This window comes from Ornithorhynchus anatinus, chromosome 3, assembly GCF_004115215.2.
Source record: "Ornithorhynchus anatinus isolate Pmale09 chromosome 3, mOrnAna1.pri.v4, whole genome shotgun sequence".
NCBI lineage: Eukaryota > Metazoa > Chordata > Mammalia > Monotremata > Ornithorhynchidae > Ornithorhynchus > Ornithorhynchus anatinus.
In genome coordinates this window covers 138,062,397-138,082,810 of record NC_041730.1, presented here as the reverse complement: position 1 = coordinate 138,082,810, position 20,414 = coordinate 138,062,397, and the positions used below count along the sequence as shown (strand labels likewise).

At 43.1% G+C, this 20,414-nt stretch overlaps 1 protein-coding gene across 4 annotated transcripts in view; it reads right to left on the bottom strand.

Moving 5' to 3' along the window:
* The window catches only part of EBF3 (EBF transcription factor 3), a 201,842-nt gene that overhangs the window by 31,518 nt on the left and 149,910 nt on the right, over positions 1–20,414 (bottom strand). For all 4 annotated transcript variants that reach the window (XM_039911636.1, XM_039911638.1, XM_039911637.1 and 1 more), the window contains exons 9-10: positions 18,436–18,566; positions 17,435–17,561 (exon numbers count right to left, since the gene is read on the bottom strand). In XM_039911636.1, coding sequence (XP_039767570.1) covers positions 17,435–17,561; positions 18,436–18,566 — 258 coding nt within the window. The remainder of the gene's footprint in view (positions 1–17,434; positions 17,562–18,435; positions 18,567–20,414) is intronic.

The following is a 20,414-nucleotide window of genomic DNA, read 5'->3' as shown; positions in this document are numbered from 1 at the left end:
TACAATAGAACAGAGTCGCTGATGTTGTACTTTCCCAAATTCCTAGGATGGTTCAATGCACAGTGTGGGCACTCAGTAAATGTAATAATAGTAATAATGATAATACTTGTTAAGGGCTTTCTGTAGTAATAATTCTGATATTTGTTAAGTGCTTACTGTATGCCAGTCACTGTACTAAGTGCTGGGTTGGATACAAACAAATGGGGTTGGTCGGAGTCCCCATCCCATGTGGGGCTCACACTTTCAATCCCCATTTTACAGATGAGGAAACTGAGGCACAGAGCAGTGAAGTTCATTTAATCGTATTTATTGAGCGCTTACTGTGTGCATAGCACTGAACTGCCCAAGGTCACATAGCAGACAAGTGGCGGAGCCAGGATCAGAACTCAGGTCCTCTGATTCCCAGGCCTGGCTTCTTGCTAATAGGCCATGCCGCTTGCCATATTATAATTCTAAATAATTCTAACAATTACTATATGCCTAACACTGTACTAAACACTGGGGTAGATACAAGTTAATCAGATGCCACCTGGAGCTAGCAGTCTAAGTAGGAGGGAGAAAAAGTGTTGAATCCTCATTTTGCAGATGAATGAACTTGGGCACAGAGAAGTTAAGGGACACGTCCAAAGTCACACAGCAGGTATGTGGCGGGGTCAGGATTAGAACCCAGGTCCTCTGACACACAGGCTTGTGCTCTTTCATCTAGGCCCCGCTGCTTTCCGTCACTACAGGAGCAGGGACAGTCCAATCAACATGCTCAAAAATGGTCCATTGTCATATCCTACTTTAAGCCTAATGCAGCCGATCACTTTGTCCAAAAATGGGTTCAATAAGGCAATCAAATAGTATTTCTTTATCAAAGAAACACATTCTACTTCCAGTATGTGTAAGTAGAACTGAAAAAGTCCTGAGTCCCAAAGTTCTTCTCTTTTTCTGTGCCTCAACTCGATATTTCCTACTGATGCCTGTTTACTTGTTTTGATGCCTGTTTCCCCGTTTCTAGACCGTGAGCCTGTTGTGGGCAGGAAATGTCTCTATTTGCTGCTGAATTGTCCTTTCCAAGTGCTTAGTACAGTGCTCTGCACACAGTAAGTGCTCAATAAACAGGATTGAATGAATGAATGAATGAATGAATATTTTTAATAGCTCTCTCCACATGATGACAGTTAAATAAGCATATTACTCCTACTTCTTTAAAATATGGAGTTTTTGCTGCTTGTTTATTATTATTATTGTAATAATAATAATGGTATTTTCTAAGCACTTACTATGTGCCAGTTACTATACTAAGCACTGGGGTGGAAACAAGAAATCAGGTTGGTCAAAGTCCCTGTCCCACTTAGGGCTCACAGTCTTCCTCCCCATTTTACAGCTGAGGTCACTGAAACACAGAGAAGTTAAATGACTTGCCCAAGGTCACACAGCAGACAATTGACAGAGCCAGGATTAGAACCCATGATCTTTTGACTCACAGGCCCGGGCTCTTTCCACTATGCAATACAAGCAGACCTAAAATATCATTCATCCACCTATCGACTCATCGATCAATCAATCGATCAACCATATTTACTGAGCACCTAATGTATGCAGAGCACTGTACTAAGCTTGGGAAGAGAACGATAAAACTTGGAGACATGATCTCTGTCTTCAAGGAGTTTTCATTCTAGGGGTTGAATAATATCAAGATGCGTTAGCAAAATGTACTGCAAACTCTGACCTGAAAATATAAGATGTTCAGCCAGTCAACTTTTAACTTGCTAGGATTGGAGCAGGAAGCAAGTGAGGGTGTGAAAATGTGAGATCAGTGCTTAATGCTAACTGACTGATGGAGGGAGAACTCATGAAAATGGAGAGTCGTTACTCCAGTAAATTTTATCACAAAAATAGTTAAAATTTAGAAAAGTAATGGCAGCTCATGTTCACACTGTACTTTTCTTCTGAGAAAATTGAATAAAATTGCCCTCTTAAAACCTTCTTAGTAGCAAAAAATAGTAGCTGTGACAGTGAAATTTAGTGAACACCCATTGGGTGAGCTACACTGCACTGAATGCTTGAGAAAGTAGAAGAGCAAGACATGTTTCTCAGAAATATTATATGTGCTGATGTCCCAACTCCTGGGGAAATACTGAAATATATGTGGTACAGTTTGTGAGTTTCCTATTGCTCAAAGAAAACTAACCAATACCTCCTGGGTTTGAATATTCTCATTTTTACAGCTTCATATTCCTGCCCTTCCCCATCAAACTTCAGCCATACAAGGTGTACACACATCAGCTGATACTTAACTTTGGACCCAGGTCAACAATTACTAAAAACATGCAACAATTTTCCTCAGAAGGACTCAGTAAATTGCTTTCTTTATGGTATTTGTTAAGCGCTTACTATGTGCCAGGCACTGTTCTAAGCACCTGGGTAGATATGTGTTAATCAGATTGGTTGCAGTCCATGTCCCAAATGGGGCTCACACTCCTCTTTTTGCAGATGAAGGAACTGAGGCACAGAGAAGTGAAGTGACTTGACCAAGGTTAGACAGTAGACAAGTGGTAGAACAGAGATTAGAACTCAGGTTCTTCTGACTCCCAGGCCTGGGGTCTATCTACAAGGCCACTCTGCTTCTCTAATTGATTAGGTGGATTTACTGAACAGTGCTTGGCACATAGTAAGTGCTTAACAAATATTATTATTATTATTATTACTGAACACCTGACACCAGAAGCAAAAAAATTCATTTTCTGCCCCAAAAGGGATTGTAGTTTTTTTTTTTTTTTAAATGACGCTATAATCTTCAAGGGTGACTTGGGTGCTAAGTGTGAAGTTCAGCCCTGGTTAATTGACATACAAAATGATACCTCTTCTTCGCATTGTCATAATTCAATTGGGCAAAATGGAATTATACTTCCATTTTTCAACCCCTCGAAAAAAAACCCCAAAAAACTTCCTTTCAGGAACAATTGGCCAAAACCAGAAAGATTCAGCCCAGAGGAAACAGAGCTCTGGTGGAGAAAAGCAAATAGTATTAGCTATCGGGAATTATTATTATTATTATCATTACTAGCACTAGGAGGAGGAGGTGATGGAAGATAATTGTTAAGCCCTTACTATGTGCCAGGCACTGTACTAAGTACTGAGGTAGACAAAGGTAATCAAGTTGGATATGGTCCCTGTCCCTTATGGGGCTCATGGTCTAAGAAGGAGGGAGTAGGATTTAATCTCCGTTCTCCAGATAAGAAAAATGAGGCCCAGAGAAGGTAAGTGACTCACCCAAGGTCACACAGCAGTTAAGTAATGGGATTAAAACTCAGCCCAGGCCCGGGCTCCCTCCACCAGGCCACACTGCTTCCCAATTGAGGTAAGGCTAGCACACACTGTGATTTGGAAGCAGCTGGATGACTCCAGTCTCATCTTTCCATTTCCCCATTTTTTTTTTTTTTTATGGTACTTGTTAAGCATTTACTACGTGCCAGGCTCTTTTCTAAGCGCTAGGGCAGAGGCTAGCTGATCAAGTTGGACACAGTCCCTGTCCCACTTGGGGCTCCCGATCTTAATCCCCATTTTACAGATGAGGTCACTGAGGCCCAGAGAAGTGAAGTGACTTGCCCAAGGTCACACATCAGACAAGCGGTGGAGCGGGAATTAGAACCTAGATCCTTCTGACTTCCAGGCCTGGCCTCTATCCGCTAGGTCACGCGCTGCATGCTTATTTCTAAGGGCTAAAATCGGCAATTGCTTTGTCTTTGTCAAGAATTGTTTTTCCGATGGTCACGAACAGTCTGAGGACTCATCGTTAGGCGTTGCGACAGCTATTGTGACAAAACCATCATATGACCTTAAGGTCAGTGATATACGATAGAGTGTGACAGTCCCAAGGAAGCCGAAAGTATCCGTTAAAATATTTCAGAAACACTTAATTAGGGAACCTCCGACCCATTTCCGAACCAACATTTTAGGACTTGTTAATGGCCCAGAGCCAAAGTCTACCAGCTTCTTCTCCCCTTTAACCCAAAATATACTTGATCTTTTTCCTATATTGAAAGCATAAATCACTGGCCTAGAAAACTAGAACTACAGATGTTCCTATCCCAGAGGGAAAGTTCAGGGCAAAACCAAATACAGAAGGTAAGTTTGGAAATGTAGATGAGCACTTCTTTATTTTATTTTTTTACTGCTCAGTACAGTGCCCAAGACCTTAGTAAAGTGTTCTGCGCACAGTCGACGCTCCAGAAATACCATCGTTTGGCTGTACTACTCCCATCAATTCTGTGCCCATTTTATTGTTACCATTAGGCTAAGGGATTGCTATTAATATGAATCCCTCTCTCAAATTATTTTGCGGCAGAAACAGTAAGAGCAGCAATGAACGGGATTTCAGGCTTGGGGAAGTACAGCAGAAACAGAAAATCAGCTCTACAAGGAGTTTATGTGATTCCTCAACTCCCACAAAAACTTTGCTATTTTGTTTTTGCCCCCCCCCCCTTTTTTTCTACCTCACAGTCATCAATTGCTTATTTGCACTCTTTAGAGTTTAGTCGTTTCGGATCTGGTTTTGATAGGGAACAGATTTTCCTACATCTGAGAAACGAGTTAGCAAAAAAGAAATGAACATTTTGTGGGTGGAGAATCAATAGCAACAGAATCCCTTTCAGGAATTTCACTCTGAAGATTATTTACACCACAGCTCACAAAAATTCTTCCAGATTCGCAATGGTCTATTGTCTCAGTGGGAGTTTCTGCATTTAAAATTTTACGCACTTTATAATGAGAAATGTACAGCGAATGCACAATGTGTGTGAAGTAAAATCCCCCTGTGACATGAAGTTATTCTACATGCTTATTAATAACATTTTCAAACTATGTAAAGAATCACCCATATCGTGGACTGATAGCCTTAACATTTTTTAAAACAATATCTCTGTCCAACCCGATTTTCTTATATCTACCCCAGTACTTAGAACAGTGCTTGGCATATAGTAACAGCTTAACAAATACCATAATCATTATGATTATTATTATTATTAAAATCATTTTTGGTACACCCAATTTTTCATTCCACTCAAACCCCCAGAAATGGCTCTTTTTGCAGCCTTCCAACTTAAAAATAACCTAACACATTCAATTTCCATTTCAGACGTCTTTGAAAGTGCTTTTTTATTGCAGGTCAAGAGAAGTTGGAACCTTCCAAAAACAAAGGTTTGAACTGAAAAGCCAACTCTAATCCAAACTCCACAAAAAGCTTATCCAGCCTCACAGAATAGAAAACTGGCCGTGCTTTTCCACCCTAACCCGCTAACACTTTCACTTTTTTGTCAATCAATCAATCAGTCAATCATATTTATGGAGCACTTCCGGTGTTCAGACTGTACTAAGCGTTTGGGAGAGGACAATATGGCAGGGTTGGTAGATATGCTCCCTGCCTTCAGGTCTAAAGCAATTTGGGAGGAAGATGTCAAAAGACACTTGGGGAGTTGCAATTAGGTAGCCAAAGAATAATTTTGCTAGCATAGCCCCATGACTACCGCCTTACTGCTTTGATCACCTGATTTGAAAGAACTGAATTCACCACACATTTACTATCTTGCCTTGAAATTTTTGTCTCTTTTCTCTCTCCTTGTATGATTTGACCTTGGCCATCCCACTCTTTCTGTTTAATTCAATTTTACAGTGAAGTCAGAACTCAGAGAGGAAGGAATCTGCCTCATTCATCAGTTCAGGTAACGATCACTCATCGACAACGTATTGCAGCGCTGCGCTAAGCGCTGGGGTGGAGAGGAGATAAAGAAATCCCACACTTGTTCCCTCAGACATGTGATGTGATTTCAAGAGGTGTTTAAAGAGCAGCAAGTCAAGATAAAGATGACACCTTGTCCCTCCGAAAACAAATGAAATGAATATTTCCCTTCAGCCACCTGGAATTCTCCGTGGCAAGAAGAGATAAGCCGGAGAAAAGAGTGAGGGGAAAACCGGAAGCGGAGTGGGATGGGATTCAAATTTTCCAATTATGGCACTAATTCATCCCCAAGATCGAGATGACCGCTCGTGTCCTTTTTGGAAGATGAATCGCTGCCTCCTCCCGCTTGGGTTCTGCCAGGTTTGGTGCAGTGAAGTCAATACCTTCACCTTGACATGAAAAGTTCGTGATTTATCAGTCCCCCTGTTCCCCACTTCAACCACAACCAGAGTCGTGCAGCCAATCCTGATCTGGGGAACGGACTCTGGTCACAGCCACTCGGAAAAAAAATAAAGCACTCTCCGATGATAGACAAATGTGTCTTGTTAGCAACAGCCAAAAAGCGCTTGACTTGTACTAATAACAAAAAGTCCATTTTGGTCACTGTGGGTCCAAAGATGAAGCACCCTGTCACCAGCTCGGCTGGGAAATTAGCAAATAATGTTCCTTTTCCTTGATAAATGGGTGACAGTTCTCTCTCACCAATCATTTTTTAACATTTTGATGCATGTCCATGATCCCGCTGGAGGAACAGAAAAGTTTACTGGTCCTCAATTTTCAGATGATAAATGGAACACTCTAAATGTGCGATTTCTGTATGAGGTATAGTTCATTTTAAGCAATTCTAGTAAATGGGTGTCACTGATTAGGACAAATAGTCTACTTGTGCAATAGCACAAATGGTGTGTCTCATGCTTCTGGCCTCCTCGGAGACAGAAAAGAAAGAGGACCATGGTCACCGTGATAAACCTGACCTCCCCCCCCCCCCCCGCCCCGTTTTAAAGGGAAATGTGAACCACCCCCTTTCCCCAGCCTGGACAAACTCAAATGTGTTTAAAGATGATTCTACATGAAGGATAAATGTGAAGCTTCATCCAATTCTAGGGGCCTTTTCTAGGAACTGTTTTAAGGAAGAGGCATTTTTAAGTTCCTCCCCTCAAATCCAGGGTGTTTAGGGGATCAGTCACATTCTCCCCCAACCCCCTCCCTCCATCACCCAAACACACCCCTAAAATCATAAAGGTCTTTAGGGCTCGTAAGGGAGACACCACCTTACCTCCCACCTATTTTTCCATTTCAGGTGGGGGAAGGTAAGGAAAGATGTGCCCTGTAGGCAGGGAATGTGTCTACCAACTCTGTTGTCTTGTACCCTTCCAAGCGCTCAGTAAAGTGCCCCGCAAGCGGTAAGTGCTCAGTAGATACCACTGATGGACTGATTTACGGAGGTTCCCGCTAAAATCCGCCGGAGCCAAAGTTCTCACAACCAATAGAAAGAAGGACTACTGGTGCCATTGGGGGGGGTGGGGGGGGCGAATTAAAAGTGAGCATATTTTAATGCTTTTAGCGAAGCCAGGGGACTCAGCTAACAGATTTCATTTTTACAGCTCCTCCTCGGAAGCGCAATTTTCATGATTAGAGTTTTCCTAGTCCTTTCTCACGATGACCAAGTTTGAAGCCAAAGGGGTAGAATTTAAATATCCGGATGGTTTCAATTGAACTGAGGTATTAATAGCGTTTGGTTTAGCAGGGTAAAAAATAGTATGATTTGTGAGAGGCAATTAAGAATCATTTGCTCTGTGGATACAAGTAATTTGTTTAAAGAGCACTGACCTATGAGACAGCTAGTTTGTGTTGGCTGGGATAAAAGGGAACTATTGACTCTAAACAGTGGAACCGCTGCCATTAACAGAATCACATTTGAATGCACACAAAAGATCTTTAAAATACTTCAGAGACGCAAGACCCTTTCACACAGCGAAGCCGAGTGGGGGTTAAACTCTGGCAATTGGCCAATATAAGTGTTCTGAAACAAGAGGGGAAATAGTCAAGCAGAAGGGCACGGGACAAGATTGGGACTTGAAAAGGGGCATGTTTCTCCTCGACGTTCTGCCGGCATCAAGGCGCAATCTAACTCTCCTGCCGTAAATACTCAATCAGAAAGAACATAAACCGTCAGTGATTACCGATTGAGGAATGATTTCATCAGCTTGACGCTGAATGCACGTCTTTGTGCGGAAATACGCGTTTTTATGTCCCCATCTCGTAAATGCCCTGCAAATCTGGGAACGTTTCCATGTAGGCAACATTCAAGCTTTCTGTGTTCCTTTTGGACGTGTTTACTATTGACCGCCAATACTTTCCTCAGTCCCCCGGTTCAGACTCTTCCTAATTGGGATAATTTGGGTAATTGGGCAAAAGCCCACTCTAAAATAAGGTGGGTCAACAAAACGTTCTGGGGGAGAGAGCTGAACGTTAAAAGCTCTAAATGAGTCGGGCTCATGGGCTGCTACAGAACTCCGCTCCGTGAAAAGCCAACGTCAACCGGCGTTGGTTCTTTGGTTTGATAAGGAAACCATATGTACTGTGATTTACCAAGTGCTTAGGATAGTGCTCTGCCCACAGTGAGCGCTCAAAAGATACCACTGATTGATTGATGAGGCAGAGCTGAATGATCGCCTATAGACTAATCCCTCCAAACCCGAAAGTGTGTCCAGAAAATCAGTTTGGGCTGCGACATGATTTCAATTAGAAGCGTACAAATTTTAATTTGTCTTTATCAAATAACACTGCGGGATTTATAGCCTCATTTTTATAAAGCTCCTTTATTGGACTCAACAGTACGCTAGGTGTCTCCCTGTGAAGTTATGAATCCTACGAAATGGCTCAATCGGGCCACAGAAACCGTTTCTCAGGTGGGTTCGGTGGAGAATATTTTTAATTATTATTAAACAAGTCAGTGATACTCTATTAGATGAATATTAAAACGAGCATTGCATTCGGTTATTAATTTGCACTATTCGCTTTCCAATGCAACAAATATCTCATTAATTTAATTTTAGGTGCCTACCCGTTTATACTGCATTTTACAGTCTAGAAGGCAATTTACTATTAACTGGCAATTACATACAGAATGATTGTTAATTCTGCTCCTAAGTGCTAGCTGCTTGAAAATTGTTATCTCTCTCTAATTTTTGACCTTCTTACAACAGGGGTGAGGTTCACTGGGAATACAAAGGGCTAGTAGAAAAGAGATGGACATGTCATTTGTGACTCATTCTTTTAATTCACCGCGCTAATCAACTGAACTGCCATAGCCTCCCAAGGTAATTGTATCTTTAGACTAGTTGAAAGCAATGGGTAAAAAAGCTCGGATAAGTGGGGAAAGAGCTTTCTTTAGCAGAGAGAGAAACTAACCTCTTCTCCTCCCTGCCTCTCTCTTTCTTTTTCCCTTTCTCTCCCACTCTCTCTCTCTTTTCCTTTCTCTCCTCTTTTTCTCTCTCCCTCCTGCTCCCTCTCTCTTCTAATCTCTCTCTCCTTCTCTGTCCCTTCCTCTCCCTTTCTTTTCCTCTCTCCCTCTTTCTCCCTCTCTTTCTCTCTCCCTTTCTTTCTCTCTCTCCTTCTTTCTCCCTTCCTCTCTCTGTCTCTCCCTCAGAGAGCAGAATGGGGCCCGTCCCTGAAAAAAAAACAAAACCTGGAACTTTTCACAGAGCCGAAGTAGATCTACGGACGTCTTACATTTTGTCCGTTGAGAGGGCGTCTTTTCAGGCTGCCACATTCATTCTTGTTCCATCGCCCTGCACTGTGCCCTCTACATACCAAGGAGGTTAAATGTGACCAGTATACCAGTGGAGACTCCGATCATGAGGGAACTTTGATGGAAAACAGATGCCCTCTCTCCCCCAACCGCCCCCCTACCCTCGACGAAGGCCACATCATTTTCATATCGTGAAATACAGTGGGGTTCGGCTCGGTTTTCAACGGTGATTATCTCATTGTCCCGAACCAATTAAAGAGCAACACAAATCAGCGAGGAGTATCCAGGTCAGACGGGTCGTGACCTTCACCCTCTGCTTTTATTCCCTCCTACTGCATGGGCTACTGAGTCCCTCACCGGTGCAATCTAGTAAATGGTCCTGTTCAACTACTATGGTTTTACCTCAGGCAAAATAAGCATCGATCAGGAAACTTTAATGGCTCCGTCGACTATCTTCATTTTTTCAACAATAATAATTGCGGTATTTGTTGAGCATTTATTTTGTGCTAAGCAGATACTCATCTACACACATTTAGCTCCTTACGGGAAGAGAGTTTCTATACACGCTCTTTTAATTGTGTTACGCACATAGTAAGTGCTCAATGAATACCTTTGATGATGATGAAAGTAAATGCTCAATAAATACCATTGATTGACTGATTGAGCGAAATCATTCCAACTGTTCCAACCCCTCAGAACGGCTTTTGCTCAAATGAGATGTTTATTTTGAGCAGATTTTTTGGAACCATCCAGGTAATTCAGGTCAAAGCATATTTTCATTTGAATGATCCTGATTCACTGTAAGTATAAACAAATACGGTGTTCATTTTGCCCTGGCTTTGCTTCGTGAGCTGACAAAACTGATGTTTTGACCTAGAGAGTATAGAAAATTAGTCAGTCAGTCAGTCAATTGTATTTATTGAGTGTTCACTGTATGCAGAACATTGTACTAAGCATCTGGGAGAATTCGAAACAACAATATAACAGACACATTTCCTGTCTCCAGTGAGCTTACGGGCTAGAGGGGGAGATGGGCAAAACCAAATACACCACAGATCAATTTATCCGGATAATCAATCAATCAATAATATTTCTTTTGGGCAGAGTACTGTACTAAGTGCTTGGAAAAGTACAGTGTCATAGGGTAGACTCAATCACAGTGGTTGATGGTCACATTATTTCCAGACATGTGTAGTGGAGTTGTAGAAGACTGAGGCAGATTGAATGGGAGAGACAGCTTGTTGTCATCACCTCGACCTAGAGAACCTGGGCCTGGGAGTCAGAGGACCTGAGTTCTAATTCCATATCCCACACGTGCTTGCTCCGTGACCTTGGGTAAGTCACTTCACTTGTTTGGGCCTCAGTTTCCTCATCTGTAAAATAGGGACTAAGACTGTGAGCCCCATGTGGGACAGGGACTGTGTCCACCCTGGTTATCTTGTATCTACCCCAGCACTCAATACAGTGCCGGGCAAAAAGTAAGCACTTAACAATTACCACAATTGTTATTATTAACATTATTATGATTATCGTTAGGAGCAGACCAGATGGCCAACCTAAGGCCACCTCTGAGAGAGCGTCTATGCTGTCCATATTTATAGACAATCTTTTGTATGTTCTTTGCATTCCTTTTCCATTGGATTTTTCTGACAGGCAAAGGCACGACAGAAATAAGAAAGTAGTAACTGTAAAAGTGGAGGCCAAATTAGGTGAAAGCTGTACTTTCACAAAGGTTTGACACAAATGGATTAACATTTCTTATTTATATTTGAAATATTAAAGCCAATTGAACATTTCATTGTGGTGAGCCCATTGTGGGCTGGGATTGTCTCTATCTGTTCCTGAACTGTACTTTCCAAGCGCTTTGTACAGTGCTCTGCACAGAGTAAGTGCTCAATAAATATGATTGAATGAATGAATGGTGTCTACCAACTCTGTTTTATTGAACCCAAGCACTTGGTACAGTGCTGTGCACAGAATAAGTGGTGTTCAATAAATAGCATCCATTGATCGGTTGATTGATCTTGTTTTCTGGGTAAATCTTAAATTCAATTATTTCACTTGATTCATTTTCTTTTTGATCCAATCATCTAATTGGACTCATTTTCTTAGTACCAAAATGATACGGTTCATATTTTAGGGTAATAGCCAACAAAAGTTTCATTCCATATCATTATCCTTGTTGCTGAAATCATCATTGTTACTATCATTACTAGTACATCATCTTTGAACCACATTTCCTCTAGAGAGTTTGAAAAGATACAGGACATAAAATTTCTTATCGCCTTAGGATCACCAGTCCCAAATCTCCATAAGGAACTATATTTTAGTGTTGGAAATAGAACAACCTTTTAACATTTTAATTGGGAAGCACAGATATCTTTGAAACCACACGTCTATTTCATCATTTCATCGTTTCAAAAAAAAAAAAAAATACCAAAAAACCAAAGACAGATTTTGTTTAAAAATCACCATGCTTAACCAAGTTCTTTCCTACAGCAGGTGGTAAACATCTGGAACTCATTACTGAAGGAAGTTGGTGAAGGAAGAAAATAGCAATGCCTTCGGAAAGGGCTTTGGGTGAACTCCTCGACAAGCCATCCATAATAGGTTATTAGAGGGAATAATAAAGTTGTGAGGGGGGGAAGTTAAAAATGTTAGGAGGATCAAGAAGGGTTAAAGAGATGCATGTAGAATCGGTCCCTGATGAGTTATTAGGGGAGAAAATTAGGGCCAAGGGATGGTATGTCATAGCCATGAGGTTGGATGGCAAAGAGGGCAATCATAATAATAATAATAATCATGAAATTTGTTAGGTGCTTACTATGTGCCCAGCACTGTACTAAGCGTTCAAGCATTCACTAATTGGCACTGTTGGAAGCACGTGATCCATTTAAATGGGCAATTGGAGAGGTCAGGGTGGTCTTCCTTAGGTTCTCATAGTTCTCATTCATTAATTAATCAGTGGTGTTTACTGTGCACTTGCTGGGTACTAACAGAGTTGGTAGACGTGTTCCTTGCCCACAAAGAGCTTACAGTCTAGTGGGGGAGCTGACAATCCAGAGAAAGAGCTTACAGCCTAAGGAAGGAATTTGCAGTCGAAAGGAGGAGCCTACAGTCCAGAAGAGTTTACAGTCCAGAGGAAGATCTCACAGACTAGATAAGGAATTTAGGGTTTAGAAGGAAGGGATTTCAGTCTAGAGAAGGAGTTGAAAAAAAATAAGAATGGTATTTGTTAAGCGCTTTTTATGCATCAAGCCCTGTTCTAAATACTGGGGCAGATATAAGCTGATCAGATTGGGCAATGTCCCTATCCCACATGGGACTCACAGTCGTAATCCCCATTTTACAGATGAGGTAACTGAGGCACAGAAAAGTGAAGTGACTTGCCCAAAGTCACACAGCAGAAAAGCGGTAGAGCCGGGATTGGAATATAGGTCTTTCTGACGGCCAGGCCCGGGCTCTAACCAGTAGGCCACGCTGCTTCCCAATTTTTCAGTCTACATAGTTTATGACACGGGAGAGCAGATGTGAAAAAATGGACAAAACCAAAATTGCGGACTTAAGGCTGAAATCAATAAAATGCTTGTGTATCCTCTTTCTAAGCCTCTTTTAATATCTTTAAAATACATAAGTGAACCTTCCACGTGAAATTTGCTATTTCGCTACCTCAGACCACTTAAATTCTCTACTAATATGTGGAGACAGCATTTAGTAATGCTAGTACTTACACTGTGAGCCCCATGTGGGACAGGGCCTGGGTAAAACCTAATTATCTTGTATCTACTCCAGGACTTAGCACAATGCTTGGCACATAAAAATAATATGCAAATGCAATTATTATTATTAGTTGTAGTAGTAGAAGAAGTAGTAGAATTTAATGTGGACCATTGTACTAGGCAATTGGGAAGTGCAGAATAACAAAGGGACACATTCCCGGCCTACAGGGAGCTTCCACGCTGATGTGGAAAGGAGTTATCGTGCACTTGTTTTCAATATACTCGTAGACATCCTGCCCTGAAGGATCTTATAATCAAATGGAGGAGATAAGCAGACATGGACTGCCAATGTACGGTAGGAAAAAGAGGAAGGGCAGAGAGTAATGAAAGTAAAGCACAGTGAAAGAAAAGTTCTAGACTGTGAGCCCAACATTGGGTAGGGGTTGTCTCCATTTGTTGTCAAATTGTACTTTCCAAGGGCTTAGTACATGCTCTGCATGCAGTAAGCGCTCAATAAATGTGATGGAATGAATGAATGAATAAAGCAGACAATAGAATAGGAGGACAGATGGACAGGTAGAGACATGGTGCTGGTTTTATTTGTTTACAGTATTTGTTGAGCATTTACTATGTGTCAGGCACTGGGGTAGATAAAAGCTAATCAGGTTGGACACAGTCCCAATCACACGCGGAGCTCACTCCCTTAATCCCCATTTTACAGAGGAGGGAACTGAGGCCCGGAGAAGTGAAGTGACTTGCCCAAGGTCACACAGCAGACAAGTGGCGGAGCCGGATTAGAATCCAGGTCCTTCTGACTCCCAGGCCTGGTCTCTACCCACTAGGCCATGCTTTTTCTCATCCAGGTACATACATAAATGCATAGGTGGGAATCAGAAAGGCATGGCCAGGAAGAGAGGAGTCAACGAAGCCCTGCTGAAAAGAGCCCGAGCCTGAGAGTCAGGGGACCTGGGTTTTAATCCTGGTTCTGCCATTTGCCTACTGTGTTACCTTGGGAAAGTCACTTATCTTCTCTGTGCCTCAGTTTCCTCATTTATAAAATGAGGATTCAATTCTGCTTTTCCCTCCGACTTAGCGGGTGAGTTCCATGCAGAAGAGGGGCTTTTTATGACCCAGCTTGTATTTACCCCAGTGCCTAATAGAGTGTTTGGCACCTAGTAAGCCTTTAACAAATACCAGTGTCAAGAATAATAATTCCTCTTTTACCTGCTGGGCAGTGACAATTCCTATCTGCTTATCTTCTCCATTTGATTCTAAGACACTTGAGGGCACCCAACTTCTCAAGGGCCTCATATATTGAGCACAGTCAGTGCTCAAGAGCTGCCTGCCCCATCAGAGTGGAAGTTCCTTGTGGCCAGGGAATGTGTCACTTTGTTATGCCATACTTCCCCATAGCCTGGTAGTACAGTGGACTTCACAAAATGCTACCACTTCTACCTCTCCTCCTCCTCCTAATGGCGATGCTAATTGTATTTGTTAAGCAGCCCTTAATAAGTACCAAGTACTGTATTAAACACTGGGTTGGATGCAAGATAATTAGGTCCCTCATGGGGCTCACAATTTAAGTACTTCTAAGTACCAGCTCTTATTATTATTATGGAGATAACTTTGTGAGGGCTGGGATTTGAAGGGTTTGTCAGAGCTGAGGGGTTGGAGATATAATAATAATAATGTTGGTATTTGTTAAGCGCTTACTATGTGCAGAGCGCTGTTCTAAGCACAGGGGTAGATAGAAGGTAATTAGGTTGTCCCACATGAGGCTCACAGTCTTAATCCCCATTTTACAGATGAGGTAACTGAGACACAGAGAAGTTAAGTGACTTGCCCAAAGTCACACAGCTGCTAAGCCGCATAGCCGGGGTTAGAACCCATGACCTCTGACTTCCCGAGCCCATGCTCTTTCCACTGAGCCACACTGCTGAGCAAAGGGTAGGACAGAGGAGAGTCAAAAGGGAGGAATGAAGAAGAATTGCCTTGTGGGTAGAACCCGGGCCTGGGAGTCAAAAGGATCTGGGTTCTAATCCCACTCCACCAGTTTTCTGGTGGGTGACCTTGGGCAAGTCACTTCACTGTTCTGTGCCTCAGTTACCTCATCTGTAAACTGAGGATTAAAACTGTGAGGTCCATGTAGGGTGTGGACTGTGTCTAAATTGATCACTTTTTATCTACCCCAGGACTTAGAACAGTGCCTGGTACACAGTTAAGTGTTTAACAAATACCATTTTTAAAAAATGATGCACAGATAGGATGGGAGATAAGAAAGAGTGTGAGTTGGGAGGAGAGGAAAAGAGGAGGTAAGGAATTACAGGAGAGCCTGGAAGCCAGTTGAAAAGAGTTTTCATTTTTCCTTTCTATCTGAGAATTATTTTTCTGCGTGTTTTTCCTCCTGTCAGATCCTCGAAGGCAGGGATGATGCCTATCAACTCTGTTGTGTTGTCCTCTCCCAAGTGCTTAGCACAGTGCTTTGCTCACAGTGGGGCTCAATAAATATTACTGATGGATTGATGAGTGGAAACCATCCCTTCCAACTAGTCTGCTCCATTAACCCCAAGAAGGGAGACAGACCTATAATCAAAACAGGTACCTGCCTAAAACAATCCAAGCAGACATTCTTTTCGCCAGTAGAAAGAAGCGTTCCTGGAGACTTCCAGAGGGAAATGACAATTGAGCTTATTTTAAAGTTTTCAGCAAGGCCAGGGAAATCAGCTCAACAGTGTGGGCAAGTGCAAAAGAAAGGTGCATTCCGTGTCAATCATATTTACTGAGCGCTTGTTGTGTGCAGAGCACTTTGCTAAGGACTTGAGAGAGTCCAATATAACCATAAACAGATACATTCCCTGCCCACAATGAGCTCACAGTCTAGAGGTGTAGTGAGAAGCAGCACGGTGTAGTGGATAGAGCCCGGGCCTGGGAGTCACAAGGTCATGGGTTCTAATGCCAGCTCCGCCACTTTGCTGTGTGACCTTGGGCAAGTGACATCACTTCTCTGTGCTTCAGTTACCTCACTTGTAAAATCTGGATGGAGACCGTGAACCTCACGCGAGACGGGGACTGTGTGCAATCTGATTTGCTCCTATCTACCCCGACTCTTAGTACAGCGCCTGGCACACAGTAAGTGCTTAACAAATACCACAATTATCATTATTATTATTATTGTTATTGTTATTAAAAGACAGACCCTAAAGAGTGAAAGGGTATCTAGAGTCAAAGACTATAACCAGGACTCTTTCCACCGTGCAAACAAGCAAGGCCCTTTTTCTATAGCACCGATGTCGTCTGCTCAGACCTCAGTGGGAAATGGTTGGATTAGACCAGTGTACTAGGTGCTTCTGCCCAAGTACTGTCCTCCCTGGATATAAGGCCTTTTAAAAGTCGTTCTCAGCCAGAGCTGTTTCACTAAAGGTCGTTTTATGGCCTTGTGGTTCACAAATAGCCCAACGGAGGGTGGTTCCACCTTAGTCAAGTGACTTGTCAAGAAGTAAAGTCTGACATTCTGTTTTAGTACGAGCAGTGACCACATCTCCCCGGGCCTTGGTGTCCAGCGGCAGCACCTTTTAGAATTTGAGAAAGGTAACGCAAATGACACTGCGCCTGCTAAAAAGCAATCAAGAAAGGATTCCAATCTTTAAGTCCTCCTGGAGAGGATTTTGAATGGCATCGGTTTAGAAAACCAAGATCGGCCCGTTCGAAAATTGAGTCACGTGAATTCCTTCCACTCAGGCTGCTGGTCGGCCTTTAAATAACCCACATTTGGACTAACGACTTGAAAAGAGTTCAACAGATGGTCATCTTTTCTCAGTGAAAATTAATTTCTCCATTCACGCAATTTTCCAGTTGGGCTAAGAGTAAGAAACTTGACCTTCACCAACAAATACCACAGATTCCAGGTTGACCCTCGGTACAAGTTCCGGGCACCCCGGAAATCTCTCCAGCCAACCTTTGGGGAGATTTGGGGTCTAAGGTGAATGACACCCAAATTCTTGGCCGTGGATCCACTTCTCTGAACTAATCCAAATCCTTCAACCTCGAAACATTCACTCGCTGCTACTTCCACGCCATTTCCAAAGCGAGGCAATTCGGAAAACCCAGAGACACTACCCACAGGGACGGGGACATGCCATTATCGCCCTCGGAATCCGAGTGATTCAGTCCCACTGGACTCACTGACAGAGGAGGGTGGACAACTTATGAAATTAAAAGGAGAGAGCTCCCTCTTACCTGTGTAGACGAACCGTCCCGGGGCCCCTTTGCAGAACTGCTTGGATTTGTAGGAGAGAGTTACTTCAACCACTCCGGGAATGTGTCGTGGTGGGGTTTGAACTCTGATGGCATGGGGTGTGATCAGCTATAAAAATCATACGGTAAAACAGACTTTAAATCACGGCGGCGGTGAGAGAGGACCGACACTTGCCAGTTGGTTATAATTACAAAAATAGCTGAAACCGGACCGTGGTCTCAAAGTTCCACCTTCTCGCTGTCACCTAGAGACCCAGGATTCTACCTTTTCTTTTTTTTAAAAAAAAAAAGGAAAACATCAGCAAATGATCCTGGGTTTTGGTTTTCAGGAAAAGCCACAGGGCACCATTCATATGAAAATTACCTCCATATGTCTCGGTCAGCCCGCTTCTAGTAATTTTAACACTAATTGTTCAGTTGAATTGCGAGTTCTCTTAGAGCGAGCTTTCCACTAGAGGGCAAGGGGAGGGTCTCCTTATTGCTCCAGCGGTGAATTTGTGGTGAAAAAGAAAAAAAAAGCATACTATGAAATAAAATCTCATGATACCGCCCTTCAATAGGTACCCGATGGCTTATTGAAGCCATTCAGGGAAAGATGTCACAGCCATGTGGTCTACCGGAAAGAACCAAGGCCTGGGAGTCAGAGGACCTGGGTCCTAACCCCGGCTCTGCCACCTGGCCGGCTGTGTGACTTCGGGCGAGTCACTCGGGTTCTCCAAGACTGGGTTTCCCCATCTGCACAATGGGATTCGCTACTTGTCTTCCCTCCCACTTAGCCGGTGAACTCCAGCTGGGACAGGTATGGGGTCCACCCCGATGATGGCGTCTAGACTGCAGACTTCGGGGCGGGGCTTGGCCCAGAGTAAATGTCGAACGAATCCCACCATCACAGAGAAGAAGAAGAAGAAGAAGAAGAAGAAGAAGAAGAAGAAGAAGAAAGAAAAAAAAGGCAACTCAAAAGCCAGCAAATGGAGGAAACCTACCTCGCTCCAGACCAACATGGTTCCAAATACAACTTGCAAGCCATCAAAGAAGTTGTCACCGATGATGATAACCGTAGCTCCTCCCGTTGTCCAGCCTTCACTAGGACTAATAGCCTTGATGCACGGAGTAGCTGCTTGTACAAGACAGAAAATCCCGGCCTTAGTGTCTCTTCTTCCCTGACAGTAGGTCTCTCTCTGCCAATGACGAATCATGCAACGGGCACAGGAGGAAAATGTTGCATGATCTCTTCAGGAGGCACACAAAGGGCAATCGTTTATCAGCGTGTTGATGTATTTAAAGCAAACCGTTAAATGTTTTATAAAGCAAAGGCCAAGCTGCAGAATACTAGTGAGCAAGAAAAAAATGGCTCGAGAAAGCAAATTATATGTCAGGGCAGATATGGCTCTTACAAATGATTAAGCATTGCATGTACAGATCTAAGCAGAGTCAATCAAAAGGTTGTTGAGAGAGATGGAAGAGATGGAAGCGCTCTGAATTTCGATTCCTCATAAGCAGCTAATTGGGCTGGGCTTTTTCATCCCCGAACTTTGCCTTTTGGTTCAAAACTTCATTTTCCTCTGTCACTCCATAATTACTACTTTTCACTTTTCATCAGGAAAAAATCAAAAGCGCTCTATTAATACTTTTGTCAAAGGTACACATTTTACATCTAATATTGTTTGTCGACATGAATCCCTGAGCCATTGACTTGACCTCCCTTTGTCTCTAGAGTCTTTCCATTTGCATGAGTTATTACAATGCAGTGACTCCCGAGAAGGAGGAGGAGGAGGAGGAGGGAAAGAAGGAGGAGAAGGGGGAGGAGGAGGGCAAGGAGGAGGAGGATGAGGGAGGAGGAGGAGAGGAGGAGCAGGAGGAGGAAAAAGATTAGGAGGAAGAAAAGGAGGAGGAGGAGGAGGAGGAGGAGGAGGAGGAAGGAGGATGAAAAGATAGAGAAGGAGGAGGAAGTGGGAAATGTAAAAGGAAGAGGAAGGGAGAATAGGGAAAGGAGGAAGAGGAGAAAGGAGAGAAAATAGGGAAGAGGAAAAGGTGCAGGAGAAAGTGGAGGAGGAGAAGGAGGAGGTGGAGGAAGGAGGAAGAGGAGGAAGGGGAGAAGGTAGGAAGGGGAGGAAGGGGAAAGAAAGGGAGAAGGAAAAGGGAAGGAAGGGGAAGAGAAGGAAAGGGGAAGGAAGGGAAGGAGAAGGAAGAGGAGAAAGAGGAGGTGGAAAAGGGGAAGGAGAAAAGGAGAGGAAAGACTTGTTAAAGGAGAAGAAAAAAGAAGGAAAAGAGGAGGAAGAGGAGGAGGAGGAGGAAAGGGGAAGAAAAAAGAGGAAAAGGAGAGGAAAAGGAGGAGAAGAGGAAAAGGAGGAGGAGGGAAGGAGGAGGAGGACGAGAAGAAGGGAAGGAAGAGAAGGAAAAGAGGAGGAGGAAGAGGAGGAGGCTCAGTAAGAACTGCATAGCTCACAGCAGCCAGTAAACTGCCCTGAGACCCCGGCTGGAGACTGCATGGCCTCTGAGAGAATCGCTTTGTTCTTCCCTTTGATCAGTCCTTCTTTACATGGTGTTGACAGACCTTTTTTACCAGCTTTGATGGTCTTTTGTATGCTGACTTTCATGCAAAGGAGCAGACCCTAAGATATACACTTGCCCTATTAGAAGTAAATTCCATTGCTCTCTATTTCTTACCTGCAGGGGCTGGTTTGAATGAGCTGTATTATTGATTGTCCTCAAGGCGACCTAAATGCTACTCAACCTTTTTGTTGAAATAGTAGCTTTAATATCAAAAGGAAGATTGGTTGACTGAACCTAAGTAAAGGATACCCGTTTCACTCTTTCCCCTTAAAATGGAGTAGGTCCAGAAGCGAAGACAATGAAATACGACTGACATCACAGCCTAATGTGATGACATCATAGCCCCGGCTCAAGCTACTTTTCAGAAAAACACCCTTATCCGGAGCTAGACCCTGCATAATGAGTAAAC